Below are 21,700 nucleotides of genomic sequence, written 5' to 3'. Positions count from 1 at the left end.
CAGCCATAAAAGCAACTGGCTTTCAGAAAGTTACAAAAACAATTTTGAAACTTTCTTGCTGTCGGTTGTTTGGTGTCAAGGTTAGAATAAAGGCAGAAGTATTTTTACATTGGCAAAACAAAATATGTCCCTGGAAGGCATGTAACTTTGGGGGGGAAACTCTCTATAGTGAGAAACACTTAATAGATATTAAGCACAACACCAAAGCATCAACCACTCCAACAGCTGCCTGTTGGAGGACTTTTTGGGAACAGATTTGATGTATTCAGATATATGCATCACTCCTGATAGAAGGAAATCTTTGTAGCAAAGAGCCAGGGTATTATTCTAGAAGTGAAACCATGTTCAAATGCTTCATATTCAGCCAAAAGGAGAACAAGTGCCGAATTCAAATCAAAGCAACCACCATCGGTAAGCCAGAGCATGTTCAGTGCATCTTGTGCTACACATCTCCATAAGCAGTCTGTTTTCCAACTCGGTGCCAAAGCTAAAACAGTTTCCGGGACAGATCCCATCATAAAGAAGTCTCTCACCCATCGCTGCCATCCGGTTTGCTGAGCTCCAGGCGATCAGGCTGAACAGCAAAGCTGATTCTGCACACACGACCATCCTAAAAGAGATGCATTCATGGTTTTTAGAGTCACGCATTTGACAAATGAAAACTCCTAAAGGAGGAAAAATCAGATGGTAATAGGCATGTTCAATGTATCAAATTAGGAATTAAAAACTAGATCAAGTCAAACATAAAACAACCTTTTGCCTTTCACACCTGAGCCTATATGGTAGTCTGTGTCTATACGCATACAAATAAACAAACTGAGGTCAATTACTACATGCCTCTTCAGTGCGTCTATAGCCCTGCTCAAACTGGATTAGCATAATTGGGGTGGTGTCCTGTACATAAACAACATATCTAATCTATCAAATCAATTTCTACAGCACCAGAGAGTAACACAGAAGCGAATTCTCTGGTGTTTTATATCAAAGTCAGTGATCATTTGACAGTAGTGACTCAGTTTGAATTGAAATCTTCCCATTATATTGACCTGTTTTTGGTGGGCAGCAAACACACATACACTCTAGACCCCTAAATGTTTGATTAATGCTAATGATGTAATGTCTTTTAGCATTACCTCAAGGAGAAATCCGGCATGGTTTGGACCGACGACACACTGTTTTAGGGTGGCCTGCTCCAGCAGACTAAGGTGTGGATGACTGCATTGGAAAAGAAAAAAAGCCAGATGAGACTATGTAAAGGAAAATAAACACAATCCTGTTTACAACAACTGATCAAATTAAGCAAAGCAGCTACAATGTTGATACAAACTCACCTGTTATAGCTGTATTTGTTGAGTTTCTCTGAGACTTCACGGAGCCTGACAAGAAGATAAAGACTATATTAATGCAAGTAAGATCTGTTTAAGACCTAATAAATGCAAGTTGTTGTATGCAATTAAATATGCAATGCTGAGAGACAAACTTTAAAACATGAACCACTGATTACACATCAATCATGTTGATTTCATCATATTAACTGCCAACATTTTACCCTAATACAGACAATTTAGGTGCATTTCAAATGGCTTCAACTTCCGTGCATCTTTATCTGAGAAAGCATAAAAATCTTTTTTCTAAAATTTAGTGTATAATCACTTATACAAATTCTGTTGAACACAATTGCCAAACAAACATGAGGCAAATTGGGTGCATCATAGCATCTGTCCCACATTAACAAATCTACAAAGACCATTAACAAATCTACACAGGACATTAATGATGCCACTGGTGACTAGATTAGAATGGTATACAAGTTTGGATTATTTTGCACTCAACATCAGTTGTGGCATGTGCCAGTGTGCTTGCTGCTGATGCTGAACATGTGAACATCTGTGTCACAAGCCGTCATCACACAGGATATCAGAGCACAGTCAGTCCTGAGTGAGTGAGACTTGAATCTGATGATGCCAGTGTTGAAACTTGAATTCAATAAAGTAGCAAACTATACAAAAGTGTATTTTGTTCTGGGCGTCAGTTATAACAATTTCAATTTTGGTGGTAATATTTTTTCTCCAAATATTTTAGTACCCATGAGCTTCAGTGGCTCTTGCTATGGAGAATATGCCAGCCAGAGCATATTTTAAGCACTTGCACTGTCATTGCATTAAGGATCAAGTTGCTGCACTGATTCAAACATAATCCAGAATTCTAAAGTGAACAATAAACACTGTATTTCCAGAGTTATAAAAAGATCAGAATAACAGAATTGTATGGTCAGTTATTGGATGTTTCACCCTGCAAGGCCCCTTGCCTTTTTATCAATTAACCAATTGTTTTTTTCAGAGGGCTGTCTCAGTTTTGTACTGATGAATCATTCCAGAGAGTTTCATGCCCATCTATGCCATGGAAGTATCCCATCTGCTAGTAACCCCAACATTGTCCACGTAGAAAATGAATTGGACTTTTACTTATCAAACCCCTGCCACCAAAAATATTTCCTCCCACCTCGCTACGAGTGCAAAGCAAGTGTCAAGCCTGCCACAAATGTCTCAATTAGTAATGTACCAAACACAATATATTCAAGGATTGCTGTCAACTTTTAACATGGTCTGCCTCTATCAATTTTCAAAGCGGTGAACATAATTTAATTGCCTGGCTGTTCATTGCAGTTCCTTGGAAATCTGGACAGTAAACAATGAATAATGGTAAATTGGACATTTATTTCCTGAAGACAAACCTTCTACACTCACATCCAACACAGGCCGACAATCCCACAGTGGCAAGTACAAATGAGTGAGACACAAATGGTAAAGCTAGTCTCCTCACAATACAGACGCACATTAAAAGCCCATGCATCAGTCCAAACACTACAGGAAGGTAAGAGAAAATGATTCCCAAAACATCCAGGTCAGTCGTTCACTAACATACCGGTCAAACAAATGGCAACACACTAGCACAACCACAAAGTCTACTTGCTTCAAAGAGCCATTTAAGACAGTTTCATTAAAGCACAGAAAAAACATTGTAAACATCCATCTCACTACAGGGGAATGCTATTTGAAATTACACTGTGCTTATTTAATGTATGTAAGCAGATCTCAGCTAGGTCAAACAAACCACTGGCAATTGGTTGAGGAAATCTGACAGGATGTTCATGCCAGACAAGCGCTTCTAATGAGCCAAGCTGGACCAAGCCTTTTTATTTCAGATAGAGGCACTTATCTGCTTTGACAACTGCAAGTTCCTTCATGGGGAAGAGAGAGGAGGGGGCCACCCAACAGCACATGGTGACTGTAGCATGCAATGGCATGCATGCCTGAGGATGAAACAGCCATGACCTCTTTAAGGAACTGATGGTCCATACCACCAAGATGCTTGAGAGGCTTTTTCAGTAAGCTTGGTAACCAACAGAGTAAACTGAGATTTCCTGTCAGTCAGACCAAAGCTGGTCCCCCAGAGTTTGATAGTACACCAACCTGGAAAAAAAGCCTTCAAATACTCTGAGCCTATATCCACTTCTTAATCTCAAGGTCATTCTAAAAACACTTCTCAACCTCTTTGTCTTTAAGTAGAACAGCTCATTAATCAGTTCAATCTCAATGGGTGATAAAAATAGATTTATCATAAATCACATGTTCTGCCAAAATACAGGTCACACACAATATCTTGGACCTTCCTTACAACTACTACTAACTAATGATCTCTTAAGATTCGAACTTTCCGAGAAGGGACCCATTAAACGCAGTGTGATGCATGCCAGCAGCATGTCACTACTAACAATATTATGTGCAATTGGAATCAACTGTGCGTGTATGCTGTTGCCACTTAGTATTTGGGTAACAGTGAAAGGAAATAAAATGTTGTATGATCATGTGAACACTGAGGAATCCAGCATCGATAATACACACTTTATAAGCCTTCGCTTGTCCCCCATTACTAAAGTAGATAACAGGATTAATGTGAATGCAATGTTGCTAACTCAACTGTGCTTCACTGCATATTTTAGATATTTATCTCGGTGCCCAATGTAAAAAACAGACAAATTAGGCAATTATTTCCAGCGATGTTAGCAAGCAAATTGTGCCATTATGCTTTCAAAAATACCCTGACGCAAAAGACATGGAAACAAAAATATTTGGCTTTGTCAAGAGCGTGGTAGCGAATTTGCTTGCTAGCATTAGCAGCTAGCTACCAGTTAGCTGACGTTAGCTACTTCATTGATCATGATTATCAACAAGACGCCCACAAAACAAACAGTGACACACGTCAAAAGAGTGCATATGTAATTTATAAACGAAATATGGTATATTTCCAACAACGCTGTGTTTTACGACCTTTATTTCCCTCTCTTTTCCCCATCCCCCAACCCGCATTGTCTATCTCAACTTTGACTGTGAGCCAATCCTTCCAGAGAACCAAGGAAACAGCCTGCTAACGTTCTGGCTATTCGTACGATAGCAAGTTAGCGGACTAGCATCTAGCACTGTTTAGGTAGCAGCAGGCTAGCGAGGATTGTTCAAGATGCCGGGCCTTGTTTCAACCCTGGGGGGTCATTTAAATAATTTAAACCCGAATGCACACGCATGACAATGTCAACATCGTCCGTAAATACAACCTCGAATACTATATTCCACACCCCGCATATAAATATTAATTTAAATTATTCTTTTCCACGGGCCGCAACAAAATACCTGTCATTGAGCTGATCCTCGGTCCCGGGCAACGGGTGAACCACGAAGTGTATAGATGTCATGGGGTCAATCCAAAATCACACACAGACGTGCGAAAGACGTGGAAATTGTAATTCTTTCGATTACTGTATGTATGTGGATTCATAGGAATCGTTTAATGGCGAAAAACCTCGAGTTTAGATCCCAGCCTCCTCACCCACATGCCGCCATCTTAACTCTACCAGGCTTCTTCTCTGTGTGTTGATTTGTGCACATGCAACCGCTCCGCTGGTTGGACCCTGAGCGCAAACAGGAAATGTGTTAAATTGGACGGGATTGGCCTCAAGAAGAAAGGCAAGACTACTGTAATAAAAAATACTACACTTTCCCACTCCAAAGTCTTTGTTCTCATCCAGTTCTGCAAATGCATCTTTGTATATTTGCATTTTCAAGCATCTGCAGTAATTATTAGGTCAATGTCTCGACTACAAAGGCCAAAGAAAGGGGTTTGTAGTATTGCTATGTTACCTCGCTGCAAGCTAAAACAATGCCGTTCACAAAGCTAGGACAGTAGGGTATCAAAATATAAGCCTGATTGACCATTTAGGGGTCTCAACACTGGGGAAAAACTAAACAAATGAAAAAGTGCAGTTACAAACCAGTGCAGTAAATAATCCCACATGCCATCTCAAAGATTAAAATAATTTCTATTCTGTGTTTATTCATCTTTTTTTTCCTTTATGATTTAAATCACCAAGAAGGTTACATTTGTTTATGATTAATTTTATTCTGTTTGATATAAGAATATAGGGTTAGTAGCTATACAAAGTAATCTTGCAAGATATCTTCAAAGTAAATTTGTATTGGTTTTTCCAACTACAATCCTCCATTTCCAGGCCTGATAAGTAACACTATGACCTAAATACAGAGTTAAATTCTATAGTTACACAATAAACAATTATATTATACTTTCAATCCATTCAAAAAAAAAGTTTATTTTAAATATCTATATTATGTCACTAAATATTAAGGGAAGAACGTGGTTATACTTTTATTGTCGGCATCACTCAGGGAATGGAAAAATTCATATAGGACCCCCACTTTAAAGCTGCTATTCTTACACTAGAATTATATTTAAAGCTGAACCAACTCAGAACTGAGCTCTATAAAAGGAAGCGAACTGGGAGTCTGTTCATGTTGGGCTCCCTCCCATGAAACACTTTGTTAGTGTGTATTCCCCCACATCATCTAAACCCCTGTGGAGTCTGGGAAATGATTTAAGCAGCTGGAGAAATAAGAAAAAGGCAGGAGACAGAGAGATGAAGGCTCAAGGTTTACCTTGTGTAAGAAAAGAGAAGTCTACTTTGGGCAGTGCTTGAATCTTGGCCCGTGCCCTGGATGTAGGAGGGGGAGCTGGCCTAGTTATGGCAGACATTAGGGAGGGGGGGGGGGGGGGGGGGGGGCAGAGGAAATCATCACACAGCATGGATCAAAGGATGACATGTGATTGCTCAAATAAACTGATAATACAGAATCAATCTTGTATTGCTTGTGCTAAATATATGTCATTTTAAGTATGATAAACCTTTACAAAAATACCTTCATCCTGGTCAGTTTGTCAAACAAATAAAATCAGTCTTAAAAGATAGTAGACTGAACATTTGAATGCATATCAAAATCAAAAGGATATGTAACTAATCATTGGTTTTATCTCTCTAATCTACAGCCTAATCCAATAAAAGCTTTTGTCTTTTTACACCAGCAGGTGGCAGGGTTTACCTTTCATAATGGGATTAGAATTAGTCCCAGAAAGCCATACTAAACCGCAAAGTATTTGTCCCTGTCCCGTAGACCATGAACTCGACCACAGATGCTGTACTGTAGGTAGGTGGCTCCAGACCTGTATAACTGTCCAGGATGGCCATTTGTACAATACTTCTGTATTAAAATAAGATATTAAAGAAACGTCCTCAACAACTTGAACCGAAACTGAGAGGTTTCCTATTGGAGACGTCAAGACAATGTAAAATGAAGCATGACACAGAAGGAACATTTTCACTGCCCCAGGTGAGGTTCCTCATTTATCTGCCATCTGTAGCATAAATTCCCACTTAGCAAATAGAAATGAACCTGTTTTAACCAAAATGACTTGTACTATTCTTTCATCTAGTCTGGTCTGCAGTTTGCATCATCAGGACTTTAACGGAATAGATATTTACTATCAGTAAAGTATCAGGTGTACGTCTAGAATAAAACAAGACAAATGTCACATAAACTGCACGTCACTAATAGATTATTATTGATTTATAGTTTAATTTTTGTATTATTTGCTAACACAATACTTCAGTGCTATACATTGTTATTGTTGTGAGGTGAGCAGTGTTAATAACATCAATAATATGTTAAAATGGTGTTAATGTTATCAATAATATGTTAACACAATGGACAAAACTGCAGATACCAGCTGTATATTTTCATTTGATCATTTGGCCTTACGTTCTGGTACAAATGCCACATGTCATGTAACCAGCAGTGACACAAGTTAAGGATCTGTTTACTGACTTCAGCACTGAGGTTAATGCAGCCAGTTCCATTGCCCTACAAAAAAAAAAACCCTGTAATCTTTTTCAAGAGTAAAGTCAAACAAAACCCCAGAAACCTCCAGAGCTATTTTTAGGTATTGGGCACTGGGTTATCAAATGGCCTCTGGTGTTGTTAAATAGGGTACAAAGAGTCAGAGCCAGGAAACTGCACTATCATCAGATAAAGGTTATTGGGTTTATAGCTTTAGAAAATGAATAAATTCATGCAGAAAATAGTCATTTAATTAAAGTAGGCCTTTAACATGCATAAAAGACCCAATAGAGTCAACTTAATGAAGTTAACTTAAAAGTGTTTGAGCTTTTATGACATTGAATTGAATGTGTTACATCCCCCAAGAGAGACCCAAAGCTAAACCATAACCACTGATAACTTATTGAACCATCTTCCACATTCATTCATAGATCAGTGGACCAGCACCAGCTCCTGTCAGTCAGGCCCCAACCAGGAGTATAAGTTATTCCCAGTGAGGTAACACGATCACTGGCTGGAGAGTAAGACTTTAAAATAACTCCTCTTAGTGCTGGCTGCGACATATCTTTACGGGTCCGGTGCAGGACTGACCATGAGGGGGTAACTCTGCCTGTTAACAACAGGTCAGTCCAAGCCTCGGGCGCAAACCCTCCGCTCCAAACACTATGCTGGCCTGCATGCACATGAGGAATAAAGAGAAGTAAGGAGCTATTCCACTGTCTTAAGACAAACATCAACTTCTGTAACAGCAAAAGAGAACAGTGAGCCCTTGTTGGCCTAGTCTCTCTTAGCCACCCAACACTGCCTGAAAACTGGCTGATATTGTGTGGGAAGCTACAACATCTGGGGCAATGCTGCCACTAGAATCTAACAAAATCCATTTGTCCATTGCACAACACCATGAGGATGTTGTAAAGTTCTGCTCTAAAGAGCGTGACCATTGTAACTAGTTAACACTGGCCAAGAATCTGGGTCTCCATTGCATCATGCTTTTAAAACTAGGGCAACCTGATTGGCCAAAGACCAGTAACATGGCACTGGACCTCAGGACCCACAAAAAATGTGTTCTTCTGTGCCATGACCTCTCACTCTGCACTGTTATAGGAGCTGGATAATCATGTCGAGATGGATAAAAGACTGAGCCATGCTTGACTACAGACCACATATATAGATTAAATAACTGAAATGTCAAAGTCCCACAGAGAATAATCACCCAACTCTGCTGGGTAGCAGAGCCTTAGTCTACTTTGGATCATTGTTTTGGTTGCCAGAAACAGAACTCCACATGCTCATGTTGCTCTGTGTCTGCCAGAAGTGTAAATAGGTAGTTCTTTGCAAACACTTGCCATGGCACCTTTACAAGATGAAAAGATGTCAATATTTTGTTTTCAGCTTGGTCTGCTGCCCCCAAGTGGCCAAAAAGAATTCTTTAATGCAGGTCAAGTCTGTCTTCAGTAGAGACAAAGTCATTTGACATTTTAATGATTCCCATCATTCCCACCATTAAAGTATCAGTTTGTCAAGTCATTTTCTATTTATACAGCCCAATATCACGAATCACAAATTTGCCTCAAGGGTCTTTACAATCTGTACAGTACCCAACACCCTCTATCCTTAGACCCTTGATCCGGATAAGGAAAGAATCCCCCAGAGAACCCTTTTAACAGGGAAAAAGAATGCTCAGTAAGAGGAGGGATCCCTCTGCCAGGACAGACATGCAATATATGTTGTGTGTACAGAATAGACCAACATGAAAATACATGACACTATGGACAATCAGGATGACAAACTTCTAGAAAAGTTGTAAACATAATGAATATGGATCCGGGAGGACGTTGAGCCACTTCAGGTGTCGCCAAAGAGATGAACAACCTCCTCTCCTCTACACGACCCCCTACTATAAAAATGTGAAATCCTTTCTAATTTTTGGTTTTACAATACAAGTAATGGAAAGCTATACATATAGTAGGTACAGAACAGCAATGGTAATATTGTTCCAGTTATGAACTGTGAACTATTAGCTGCCCTATTATAAAACGTGGGTTATGTTCCAAGCAGGAAAAAAGGTAAAAGTGCAACTTTTCCCAAAAAGATTGATCTTGTATTGTTTAATTTATTGTAAATTATGTTGTTGGAGTGGAAAAAAGGCATTAAAGCACACTTTTTCCATTAAAAAAAAGATAAGCTCTCTGCACAATGCACAGTACTGCACACTATAAATATTAATCAGGTACATATTGAATAGTGGATAAATTGCCTACGTATTTTGATAAGAGGCACCTCCTCAAGCAAGCAGGACACAAGTGTGAACAGGGGTTTCAGTTTAAACTTAGGTTGCTGGAAGCCGGAATCCAAGAAGTTAAATCAAACAAATAAGGAGATATGAATTGTTAAAAAACAAACAAAACAAAAAAACCCTGAATTCTTTCTTTATGTCACTTGCGCTCAGACTCTCTTCTCCTCCAGCAACTCATTCCTGGATGTGCTTTTGAGGAACATCCCACAGTGCCAGACTCAGTCAAAGTGCCTTGTGCCTGTGTGTGTATTTATTCATTGTGCGTCTACAGCCGGCCTTTTGTTCTGGTCCTCTGTGCTGTTGCAGGACGGTCTAGACAGCTGACACTTACCTAATCCACAGGGCTGCCCGAGGCCATCTCCTGCTGCCTGCTGACCTCTTTCTCCCACAAAGGACAAGAAGCCCTCAAACAGCCATCAAATTACTTTTTCATAGGAACTTCAAGAATTTGGTCACTTGGAGCTAGTCGATGCCCCTTCCAATTCACCAAATGGGAAATGGATTTTCAGAAGAAATTCCAAAAGAGGAAACATTGTCCCTTTCACATGAACTGATTAATATATTAATTTCACTAGAAGTGTTTTTTAGGGTTTAAATAAGTTCAAAATGTCAGAGCTGAGCCACCCTCCGAACACTTGAAATATATATTCTTTTTGCTGTTATGTCACATAGTTTAACAATTGTTTGCCTTACAGTAGTGTTTTTACATACCTACAGTAGTTATTTTGGTCTGCTGTCATTTGGTTGTTAAAGTATTGTTATATTATTGTGACTTCTGTGAACTTGCCAAATGAATAAAGTTGTTGCGTTTCATCTCTCTGAAGAAATGGCCTTATACATAGCCTGATAACCTCAGAGCAGATGTGATCCATCTTGCAATAAAAGACTTTAAAGACATCTAGCTGCCTCTTCCAGACCTTCAGCAAACATCCAATGTCATTTACAGCCAAAACTTCCAAACCACTTCATAATATTTCTGGAAGCAAAATTCTGGCAATGACTAGTGACAACACATTTCTGTGCGATCAATTACACACCAGACTTGAAGGAAAAGTTTGTCCTGCCTGCACTCCAGATTCTATTTCAGTCAATTAGATACTACGTTTCTGGGGGAAATGGTTACATTTTCAAACTTTATCACAATGCTAAAAATATTACATTAAGTCTGGTGGAGGAACCTCCACCTTGCTAAGTGATTGTCAGAGCATCTGTTTTTCAGTTTCCTCACTCCGAAGTTTGATTCGTCATGAAGAGGGTGTGTGTGTGTGTGTGTGTGTCTGCTCCGGCTGATGAAGAGGGTGAAGTGACTCATCCAAGGCGATAGTGTGTGTGTGTGTGTGTGTGTGTGTGTGTATTGGGGGTGGGTGGCGGAGAGTGTAGACAAGAATGTTTTTTCACACGCCCATGCTGTTGTGTACCACGCCGCCTCCACGGTGCCGTCAGCCCCCGATCACGCAGCGACTCTCTCCCCCATTGGCCGGCGCCTAACACACCTTTGCCTCCCATTGGGCGAGACGCGGAGCCGGGCTCGTTTCCCCACCGCGTTTGAAAACGATGAATGGGAACGAGGCCGAGGAGAAAACTGGGAAACAGAAGCCACAAGTGTGGTTTGAGGTGCTCACAGGAGACGCAACGGACTCAGCAGTTAACCCGGGTCCCTGAACACCCCACACAGACCCACATAAGATGTAAGTACATTTTTCTGGCATTCATTTATTCTTCTGATAACGAGACGTGCTTTATCTAAATTACACGACACATTATAGATAGTGTAATTGCTTTTGTTTGTTTTATTTCTGATGATGCCAGCTTATATCTAGGTCATAGGTCATTCATTTACCACCAGCTTCACCAGCGATGGTTATCCAGGAGTATGACAATGTCTGAAACCTCTGTGTGTGTGTGTGTGTGTGTGTGCTGGGCAGGTCAGGGAGGGGTTGCTAAGTGTTGTCTGACTGTTTGTGTAAGCAGCACAGTTGGAGCTTTTGCCCCCCCCCTCCCAGGGAAGTAGGTGAAAGGGCCCCAGTGCTGAAGAGCAGCAGTTGATCATGCTCACTTCACATGCTCCTTTACATATTCTGCATGTGTTGAGGAATGGCCAAATCAATACGCTTTAAAGCATTGATTGAACATGCTGGGACTTGAGAGTGGACTGCGTATGTCTGCTTACATAATGTATGGTTAATGTGCGTGTCTGTCCTTAAATCCAGCAAAGTTACAGCTGGACAGTTTGGAAGAAAAGTTGAGCGAAAGACTACAGTGAGTCACATCTTGAAAATGTATGAACAAAATCAAATAGTGTTGTCTTAAACTCATTTTTGCCCTTTTACCAGAGTTGCAACATGGAAGTTGAGGAGCTCTACCCGGACGTCCAGGGGGAAATCCAGCCTGCTCCTTTGGGTGCAGGTGACATGGAGGCTGTGGAGGCTCTGATGTCCATGACGAAGCACTGGAAGACCAGGAGCTTTCGGCTCAGACACTTCAGACCCTTGACTCCGTCCTCAGACTGCTCAGAAGATGACTCTGCCCCCCTTGGGTCTACTGTGCTACAGGGCTCTCCTTTGGTAGGTGATCCATATGGGCTGAGAGTTGTCATATTAAGCATTTTTAGAACAAGCATGAGGGTTTTGCGAAATCTGGTCTAGAATATGGCATTAGGGACAAGATTATTTTGTAGGGTTTTCTATGCTCTGCTACTTGCATCCTCTTGAATTGAACCCCTCCTCTCCTTTCAGTGTATGACACCGCCATACAGTCCACCCAACTTTGAGGCCACCCATTCACCCCCAGCAGCAGCAGCCTTGTTACACCAACCTGCAGCCGCTGGAAGTCCAAGCTGGCAGCCAACAGAAGAGACTCATCTGAACACGCACACTGCAGCTTCTCTGCAACAGTTCCAGTGCACCAGCGTAATCCGCCACACTTCAGACGGCCAGCACTTCTCCAGTGACGTCCGTCCTGTCTCCAGGGAAGACCCGTTCACTCAAGTTCCTACAAAAGACTCTAAGACCGATCGGAGGTCTGAAGACGGGCTGAAGGGGAGAGATTCTGAGGGGAACATTGTAACACAGTGTGGCTCTACTGCAGCCACGCCACAGAAACTTTTCACTGTGACTTTGCCAAATGTCGTGGAAGCCAGCCAGACGCACATGAGTCTTTTAGGCCCAGAGGATAGATCAAACTCAGCTGGTGGCCCCGGGGTCTCTCCTGTGCCTGTCTACTGCCAGATTCTTCCCGTCTCTTCTCCTTCCACCACTGTGCACAGATCACCACCACCACCACAACAGCAGCAGCAGCACAAACAACTACAGGCACAACCACAAACCCAAGCAGCTTCTCCCACCCAGGTCTTTCTCCTAGGGGGACAGGTGGCAAAAGGTCCCGTAATGTTTTTTGTCCCTCAGCCGGCGGTTCCCACGTTCTACGTCCAGCCAGCACTGGTAACCCCTGGTGGCACCAAGTTACCAGCCATCGCCCCCGCGCCTGGTCAAGCCTTGGTGAAGCAAAGGCCGAGCCCACCGCGGCCAGAAGTGTCCCGCGTACGCAGTCATGTTTGTCCCTGTGGGGACTGCAGCAAGACCTACTTCAAGAGCTCACACCTCAAGGCCCACATGAGGACACATACAGGTAAGAGATTTGACACCTTTTTCTAGATACTCCTAGACATTTTAGAAAGCAACCAAATGCCATGTGCAAAAGGGGTGGCATAAGTGTGGTCTTATTTTTGTCACGAAAACAAATGAGCTCTACCTTCTATACACCCCAGTAGGACCAAATTCCCCCCCAAAAAGCCTCAGTTTCCTTTTCTCTGTCTGCGTTCCAACAGGTGAGAGGCCCTTCAAATGCAAGTGGGAGGGCTGCGAGAGGCGATTCGCTCGCTCCGACGAGCTGTCTCGCCACCGACGTACCCACACGGGGGAGAAAAGGTTTGCCTGCCCCATGTGCCTCAGCCGCTTCATGCGCAGCGACCATCTGGCCAAGCACGCCCGGCGACACCTGGCTGCGAGGAGGACGCCCTGCTGGACGTTAGGGGGCCCCCACCCAGTCTGCTGACCCCACTGCTCCCACAACACACACACAATCTTCAACAAACTCTACGCGAGGCATCCCGATGAGACACCAAAGTACAAACTGTGAGACTGTGACACTGAATGCGAGGCTTTGTGTAGCTGAGCCTCAAATGAAACACACTCACTAACGGTTGAACCGAACACTAAATTAAGTTGCATGTAAAGTCTTTGCTGAACGAGGTAATGAGACTGTTTACACTACAAACTACTGAGGATACTGTCCTGCAAGTCATTTTCATTACACTTTTCCAAATGAATGCTGAATGTATGTTTACTTCTCAGTGATATTTGACCAAAGAATGTTGTTCTGTGAATCTATTTGTTATAAAACTATTTTGCACAATGCTGTTTTCTTGAAGGGAAAATAAAAATCTTTATTAAACTTGAACACATGTATTTCTCTTGGTATTTATATATATTTTTTAGTTGGGTCCAGATCTCCTAATAGTGCCGCTGTCATTGACATGCAATGAATGATCTGTTCATGAAAAAAGAAAGGGGACAGTGATTCACAGTCCAGTCAATGAGGAGTTTATTACTGTTCATGTTGACAAGCACAGATACAAGCATATTCATCAGCCTCAGACACAGAGTGGGAGACAATTTCACAGATAAGTACACCTGCACGGTTGGTAAATAATATTCTTTCAACAGTCATAAATGTTGAAAAAACATTTTTAAACAGATTGAATAAAAATAGCAAAAAAGGGTTCTAGCATTATAAATGATGCTTTAAAAAAAAAAAAGAAAGAACCCATTTCATGTCAGCTGATTCGTTATCCATCAACACTTCCCTTATTCCATCTGCAGCACATGCTGTCTAATAAACCTGCGGAAATCTGCTATGTCACCTGCCGGACCCTCACCAGTCTGCAAGCGAGCCACTCAGCACTGAAACACCAGTTTACAGGCGAACACGGAGCCATTAGCTTCCCAACCGCACGTCGTTTTTTTCCCCTCCAGGAGTGGAGACACGGCACATTGATCACACTGGCTTCATTTACTGCATCAGACAGATGAGTAAATGCACCTCCATATGCAAGCCCCCCCATTTCAAAAACAGAAGGACAGCAGATTGTTTTTTTTTTAATGTAATAATGAAATCAAAAATCACACAAAATAAACTATACAACCAATTAAAAATCATAAATACACATCTTGTAGCAAAGCAGCCTACAACATCTCAGAAGTGTGTTTCCGTTGAAATACACTGCTTCACTCAGGAATACATATCTTACTTTACAAGACTGGCAACAGCAATGGAGATATAGATAATACATTTGTCAAATATTATCATTTAAAAATCATTAAATGTCTACTGTATGAGTGTAAACTGTGGTGCTGTGGGATGTCCAAAGCAAAGGGAAGAATGCATCCGTCTTTTAGGAGTCATCCATTTTGTTGCATACTAATGAACTATCTACTTGGGATTCCTGGGTCTAATCACTTAATACACTTTACATTGGGGTTTGTGGGATGAATTCAGTCTGGCCCCAGCAATTTCAAGCACTATCTGCACAATCGGCTCACTTCATCCCAGTAGAATGTAGGCCAGAGGAAGCTAGCAGCAGGAACCAGTGAAGGCAAGTTGAAAGTTCTCCTGGTCTGATGATTGCTAAGCTGGGACAGACAGCGCAGCCTCTGTGTGGCAGCAACTGAGGAAATAAGGGACCAATGAGAAGTTCTTCAGTGTGGCCTCGTGGGTGACGCCAGTGTCCTGCATCTCAAACCTGAAGGAGGAAAATGAACATGAGTGAAACCTGCACATTTTTGCACACACACACAACAAAATCTCAATCTGAGCTTTGCAACACCCTCCAAATTTAAAAAAACACTCCCCAACTGAGCTCCTTACCAGTCTCTGGAGGAGATGACGTAGTATACAGGGGGTGGTGGTGAGTCAGTGGCGGTGCAGAGTGGCTGACCCAGACTGTAGGCCCCCGCGTGGGTGAACATGAGCCAGTCGCCGATGTTGAGCTCAGGCAATAGACAGTGCTCCACTACCTGGTCCAGGTCATCCCCAGAGGGACCCCACAGGCTGCTGCTGAACACTGGAGCATCCAGGACTGTGTTCTGCTAACACACAGGGCAGAGATCATTTATTTAGTAATCCATATACACAATCATAACAACACTTACTCAACTGGGATCGGGTTTGGGTCACCAGATCTAATTATCATAGCCAGTTAAAAAGCACACAGACATGGCCACCAGACTGGCCTTTTTACTTCAATGAACTTCTGTTGCACGTAAACCTCTTAACTGAACATCAAACAGTAAGTGACTTTTGGTTTTCACATCTTGAAATTCAGGATCACACACATCTGTGACATTATACGAGGCAATTTAGTCAAATGTGTTCATTCTTAATGCAACTCACTATACAAATCCCACAAAATGAAAATGTTTTGATTTTGAGTTTAACTCAAGCACTTGTCTTGACTCCCAACCTTTACCCTTGTTAGTCAGTTATTCCACCATCAGTAAATCCCTCAAGTCAAATGCAATATTAGCAAAACTATAAAATGGTGTTCCTGAAATCTCTGATTCATTATAATAAAAAGTGTAATTGCTAACTTTATGTTTCTTGCCCCATTGATTACATAACCTATTATTAGTTAGTCAGAGCACAAGAAGGTGGCATCAAGGTGATTATTTAGTTATTATACAGTGAGTAAATTTAGCCACCTACTGGTCAGGATGCGATGTTTAACTAACAAACGTTTACTTAATCAAACAGAAAAATGTGTAGAGCTATTGAGAAACGAAAGAAGGAAGAGAAGTTTCTTGACATCTTGACCCCTAGAGAATCTTTGAGACTCACCTTGTGAACAGATGGAGCAGCGATCAGTGTCTCAGAGAGCTTGCTGGCAAATGATCCATACACTCCCTCATTCATGTAGTACTGGAACTCTGGCTCATCGTCGGCAGATGGATCATCTGTTAAAAGAGATGGTAGACAAAATCTATCAGTGTAACGGATTCATTTTTAAACTGGCTGTTAATGTGCGATGTCACATCACGGTTTGTTTGTCAGTTGTGATGTTGCCAATTCCTGGACAATACAAATGGTAGTCCTCCTCATGGTCCTACATTATGCCATATACATTTATAAATTTGTCCAATGTAGAGTCAGCCTTGGAGTTTGGTTACTTCTGGAATGTAACATTGTTTCTGTCATATTCCTTTCTGTTTTCTTGTCTGCGAATAAATATGAATATAGATGAATGTCATGCACACTGACCATGTGCCTGGTCTTGGCGATCGCGTGCCAGCACCTCCTTGGAGACGACGTTCACGGCCAGAGTGAAAGCAGAGGACACAAAGAAGCTGCCAGGCTCAGCAATGATGGAAACTCCAGTGGACGGGGGAAAGTATAGTTCCACCATAGACATGACTGCGCTATTGATCTGCAATAGAGATGACAGTGGTAAAAAGTCAAATGGGTAGACCTTTAAAAAAAAAAGAAATCACATTTAAGACATCACTAATCTAATCACATTGTCAGCCTTTGAAGATTGATGACCATTCATTTAAATGTCATGTCATAAAAATGTCATTTAAATGCAGTACAAGTTACATTGTGGTAATGCTCGCAGTACACTTTTATTGTGACGGTTAAAATCCATTCTAGATCAGGACAAAGGGTCTAGCCAAATCCATATGGTGACACATTTCTCTAGCAGTGTTGCTTATACAGTTATATAGCCCCCGTGTCCTTACTTATATCATATAAAAAGAAGATAAGATACTGACCAGCTCCAGCTGGGTCTCAGAGCCACTGAAGCCGCCTCCAATGTCCAGGATTTTCATGTTGAAGCCAATTTCCTCCTGAGGCAGACAAAGGCTTGTAAATGTGTAACCAAAGCACTACAGTATGCAAAACATAATTGGGTGTGTGTGATAGAGAGCAATGCAAATGCTTGTAACAGAACTGAACAGTGCAACTAGCAACATAAGACTTTTTAACATTACTTACTCCCATATCAAAGACACAACGGGCATCAGATATGGCGTGAACGTACACCTGGTCATCCTCACAAGAGCTGGAAATGTGAGACCTGGGGGGTGGGGGGTGAGGAAAAAGAGGCGGTTAATGAAGAGAGGAGAGCTGCTGTGGTCCTTATACACAATCTGTATGTTTCCTCAAAGTGCTTCATGACCAGTCACAGTACACGTTTCTGTAGGCCTCACCTGACCCCAACCACCTGCACACCCAACTCCTTAGCCCTCTCCAGCAGATGCCTGCAGTCTTTGAGGGAACATCCAAATGTCATGCTCATCTCATCGTCCGGGCTGGATGCTTCTGTTGAAACCTGTAGCAGCAGCCTGATTGGTTACGGGTTTGCAGAGAAAAATAAATAAACAAGAGGAGTTAAATAAAAGTGGTACACACAACTAGAATGAGCACATTAAATCACAAAATGTCTGCAGCTGAGACTTTTGTTATTGGCGATCCTAATCCGCCTATGACGGGAAACAACATACTGTATTTCAAGTGAAATCCTGTAAGGTGGATGGTATCGAATGACTTGTAGTGGCACAACTGCACCAAGCCAATTACTTGACATTGAAATAGCAGCTCTCATTGTCATGTGATCACTGGCACTAGGACTAATGCTTATCAAGCGCTTACTTGGCATTGGGGTGACAGCGAGAAATCTTGCGCAGTTCCGCTTCATTATCACACACCAGGAGGTCAATGCTGTTCTTAGCAGCGTATTTGATCTGGGAGACTTGTTTGCAAACACCGCTGTAGATGATATCTTCAGAGGGAATACCATGGCTGTGCACCAGCTCAAGTTCAGACTGAAATATTGAACAAAAGAGACACAGACAGAACGGTATTCCATTAATATACTGTATATGGGCTAGTTTCATCATGCCAAGTCCTGTCTGCATGGTTTACTATAGACAAAATGTATGATAAACAATATATCAAAAGGTAGGCACTGAGGTACACTGACCACTTGGTGGTGCCTCTATTTCAAATAAGGGTAGTCATTTTCTGCTCAAACACGTTTGTGAGAGAGTACCTTGTTGGTACAAATGAATCCAGTGCCGAGGGCAGCAAGAACTTCAATAACAGCTGGACTGCTGTTGCATCTGACAGCATAGTATGGTCGAATTTGGGCCATGTGGGTTCGCCAGCGAACATGCTGCCTCATTATGACTCCCAGATCCGCTACAAAGAATGCATTCTTCTCAGACTGCAAAAGAAGGAAACATACGTTGACGAATCAGAAAAAAATACACACCGCAAGCTTTTGTAATCTTACCACATGAAATTAAAAAAACGGTAAGAAATTCAGGTTTATAAGTATGTACTAAATGTAAATGTTGTTGCAGTGAGACCCCTTACCAGAGTTTGTTCATAAATGTGATTGTCAATCACGTCACAGAGGGCCATGCCTCCCTCCAGTAGGCCAACAGAATACTGCGGTTCATCAGTGATTCCTTTCATCCTCTCTAACGTTTTCCTCTCATCCGACAGGCATAAAGAATGTGGCTAGTCCGAAGTGGTCTTGCTCGCTCCCTCTCGAGCCCCTGGGGTCCTAGACTTATGCAACAAACTGTACAAGAAAAAGAGAAAAGTCAACATAAGACACAAAGTTCACGAAGCAACATACAACAATTCAATCATATTTGGATAAGGCATATTCATCTACGCTGTCCAACTCTTTTCTAGTTTATTCAGTAGCTGGAACTTAAACCTTTCTGATGAGACTCCCGATCAAACAAGTCACTTTCAGTGAGCATCCAATCAGAGCACAGAGCAGGCTCCACGTTACAGGATAGCTTTGTGGAAGAGGCCTATTCTTCTGAAAAGCCGCTGTGAAAACACAGAGTCTGGGGCACAGGGTTCATTTACTTTACCATCAATTACTCCCAACAATCACCATTAATCCCTGAGCTGGTGACCCGTAAAGGTTCTTTTTGATGGCATTAAACAAGGTACAATACTGGCGGCATTGGTGTCACAACTTTACTTTCAGTACAGTAGTCTGGACTGGACCAGATGTGACGTGGCTGTAGCTTTGGGAGGTTAAACAGGGAGACCAACAATGTGCCTAGAAAGCCTGCTGTATTGCTGACAACTGTGACAAGGCAGGGACTACTGCTCCAAAAAAGTGCAGTTATTGACAGACGGGAGCAGGGGAAGTAACCCAAACCCTGTGAAATGTGATCCGTTGTACATGAGATACTGTGTATGACAGACGGAGGGACGAGGGTAGATTTGCAGTGCCTCCTTGTTTCATTGCGAAGGAAAATGTTATTAATGCAATTCAAAAAAAATGTGTAGGCTTTAATTATCTAGTCCCCTGCAGAAACACTGGTTAAAAAAAGGTAAATGGCTCAACCCTACCATCTCTTTAAAAATCAACCAAGACTTTATGTAAGTTAGGTAATGCTTAGCTATGTCACTCATAACATTGCCCTCTTGAACAAAATGTGCAATGGGCTCATACAGTTACTACAGTGAATGCATTATATTCACATTACACTGCAGACAGAACTACATTGAAAATTTAGTCACTATTAGCCGGATTAATATCTACAACCAAATCATTCTCTCTTTAATTGCAACTAAATCAGAGCAAGAGAAATTCACTGCCGCTAAAAGTCCTGTTATTTTAATAGAAGTGCTGAAAATAGATCTGAAATGCAAGATCAAAAATAAAAACCGGCTGTTTGTGATTTAACTGGGGCATGCAGCTTGTAAATGCACCTTTTTATTCCTTCTGTCAAGAGTTTTGGTGAAACTATTTGTCACAGTGCATTAACAAACAAAGATACCACTCTACTGAAACAAGCACACATACATAAATGCAAAAGCAAACATGTTTTTATTTTGCATATGTTTGTAGTATGAAAATATCCCCAGTCAAACGATCAAAGAGGATACATTCATTCCTCAATTTACTCACATGGACAAGTCCTGGGATGAACTTGCCCACTATCAGCTAGGATCCCAAGGTGGCTCGGCGTTAAAGTCAAATGGCTCTCGGTATAGAGCTGCCCCTAGATCCTCTGGATAGTTGTTGTACACCTGCAAAGAGACAGATGAGGACAGGGGACATAGGAATCAGTCCCCGACAGAGAGGCCAGTCTACCTTAACATTTATGCAGGGTTTGTACAATCTAATCTGTGAAGTGGTAGAGGAAACATTGTTAAGCAGTTAAGCAGGCACACTGTTAAGTGTTCAAAGGCAATGGAAGGAGAGCACGAGAGTTGCACATTGGGATAATAAAAAAAAAATGATTGAATGATTTCTGCAATAGCAATTTTTGAATATTTTCAAATGTTACCCTTTGCTAGTTTGCACCAGTTTGATTCGTAATAAAGTAAACTGAGCTGACGCAATCATGACTAACAGTTTTAGCTTACATTACTATGTTTAGTCACAACGGCAAACAGTATTTTTACAATCTTGCCCAACGTGATAGGCCTAATACCAAGCTGCGTGCTACCACTTCAAAACTACATTTAATATTATTAACATAGTGTAACTTCAGTTACCTGACCCTAGTTTGCTATTGTAACAGGTCATTTTTGCATTCAGTGGTAACGTTCGCATACGGTATTAGCGCTAGCTACCTAGCAACATACAATGCAAACATTGTTTGTTTGCTTGAGTGAGTTACTATTTCTTTCAGTAGTAATACTACCAACTATTGTGTTGTCTTTAATCTCTCGTATCTAGCATGTATGCAAACAAACGCTACGTTAGTATGTTAATTCAACAACATGCTAATTAGCGAGCTAACAACGCGGGTTGCTAACATTACTTACGTCTGCTGAAAACCCAAAAGAGGGGACAGAACGCTTTTTCTTTTTAGGCGGAATTTTTAAAGAGTGGTGGGTTTACTAAAAGAGAAAAGGCTAACTGCCATGGACGTGGTGGATTGGGTCGATTGTTGTCGTTCGAGGTTTTGTAGATGATAGCAAGTACGGATCGTTTGTTACGAGGAAGGCATCAGTGGAGGTCGAGTAGCGTCAAGACACCTTAATTAACAGTCACATATCCGGTTAAAATATCAAAATAAAATCTACATGAAAGAGCACATTGCAACGTATTTTTTGTTTTTTT

General features: G+C 41.6%; 3 protein-coding genes across 4 annotated transcripts in view; 1 reads left to right on the top strand and 2 right to left on the bottom strand.

Moving 5' to 3' along the window:
- Positions 1–4,799, bottom strand: part of ubr5 (ubiquitin protein ligase E3 component n-recognin 5) — a 30,237-nt gene extending 25,438 nt beyond the window's left edge. For both annotated transcript variants that reach the window (XM_070911579.1, XM_070911580.1), the window contains exons 1-4: positions 4,689–4,799; positions 1,332–1,376; positions 1,134–1,215; positions 534–610 (exon numbers count right to left, since the gene is read on the bottom strand). In XM_070911579.1, coding sequence (XP_070767680.1) covers positions 534–610; positions 1,134–1,215; positions 1,332–1,376; positions 4,689–4,750 — 266 coding nt within the window. In that variant the 5' untranslated portion in view covers positions 4,751–4,799. The remainder of the gene's footprint in view (positions 1–533; positions 611–1,133; positions 1,216–1,331; positions 1,377–4,688) is intronic.
- Positions 4,800–11,091: 6,292 nt separating this feature from the next.
- LOC139290217 (Krueppel-like factor 10) lies at positions 11,092–13,957 on the top strand. The gene is made up of 4 exons (XM_070911919.1): positions 11,092–11,166; positions 11,871–12,101; positions 12,273–13,164; positions 13,364–13,957. The coding sequence occupies exons 1-4, from the start codon at positions 11,092–11,094 to the stop codon at positions 13,588–13,590; spliced, it is 1,425 nt and encodes a 474-aa protein (XP_070768020.1). The 3' UTR covers positions 13,591–13,957.
- Positions 13,958–14,122: 165 nt separating this feature from the next.
- On the bottom strand, positions 14,123–21,525 carry LOC139289838 (antizyme inhibitor 1-like). Its single transcript, XM_070911481.1, has 12 exons — positions 21,403–21,525; positions 20,537–20,658; positions 18,970–19,180; positions 18,644–18,817; positions 18,244–18,416; positions 17,802–17,936; positions 17,587–17,668; positions 17,364–17,438; positions 16,852–17,017; positions 16,432–16,547; positions 15,463–15,680; positions 14,123–15,337 (listed from the first exon to the last, which is right to left on the bottom strand). Exons 3-12 carry the CDS (start codon positions 19,069–19,071, stop codon positions 15,223–15,225), a joined length of 1,356 nt encoding a protein of 451 aa, XP_070767582.1. The 5' UTR covers positions 19,072–19,180; positions 20,537–20,658; positions 21,403–21,525; the 3' UTR covers positions 14,123–15,222.
- Positions 21,526–21,700: the final 175 nt, after the last annotated feature.

This window comes from Enoplosus armatus, chromosome 9, assembly GCF_043641665.1.
Source record: "Enoplosus armatus isolate fEnoArm2 chromosome 9, fEnoArm2.hap1, whole genome shotgun sequence".
Taxonomy (NCBI): domain Eukaryota; kingdom Metazoa; phylum Chordata; class Actinopteri; order Centrarchiformes; family Enoplosidae; genus Enoplosus; species Enoplosus armatus.
This window is presented reverse-complemented; position numbering and strand designations above follow the sequence as displayed.

Bases quoted from the DNA above. Each gene is read 5' to 3' on its own strand.
- LOC139290217 (XM_070911919.1), top strand. From the start codon at position 11,092: ATGAATGGGAACGAGGCCGAGGAGAAAACTGGGAAACAGAAGCCACAA. The intron at 12,102-12,272 runs GTAGGTGATCCA...CTCTCCTTTCAG, and splicing joins TGCTACAGGGCTCTCCTTTG to TGTATGACACCGCCATACAG. The intron at 13,165-13,363 runs GTAAGAGATTTG...GCGTTCCAACAG, and splicing joins CCACATGAGGACACATACAG to GTGAGAGGCCCTTCAAATGC.
- LOC139289838 (XM_070911481.1), bottom strand. From the start codon at position 19,071: ATGAAAGGAATCACTGATGAACCGCAGTATTCTGTTGGCCTACTGGAG. The intron at 17,669-17,801 runs GTGAGGCCTACA...CCCACCCCCCAG, and splicing joins GTGCAGGTGGTTGGGGTCAG to GTCTCACATTTCCAGCTCTT. The intron at 17,439-17,586 runs GTAAGTAATGTT...TGTCTGCCTCAG, and splicing joins GTTGTGTCTTTGATATGGGA to GAGGAAATTGGCTTCAACAT.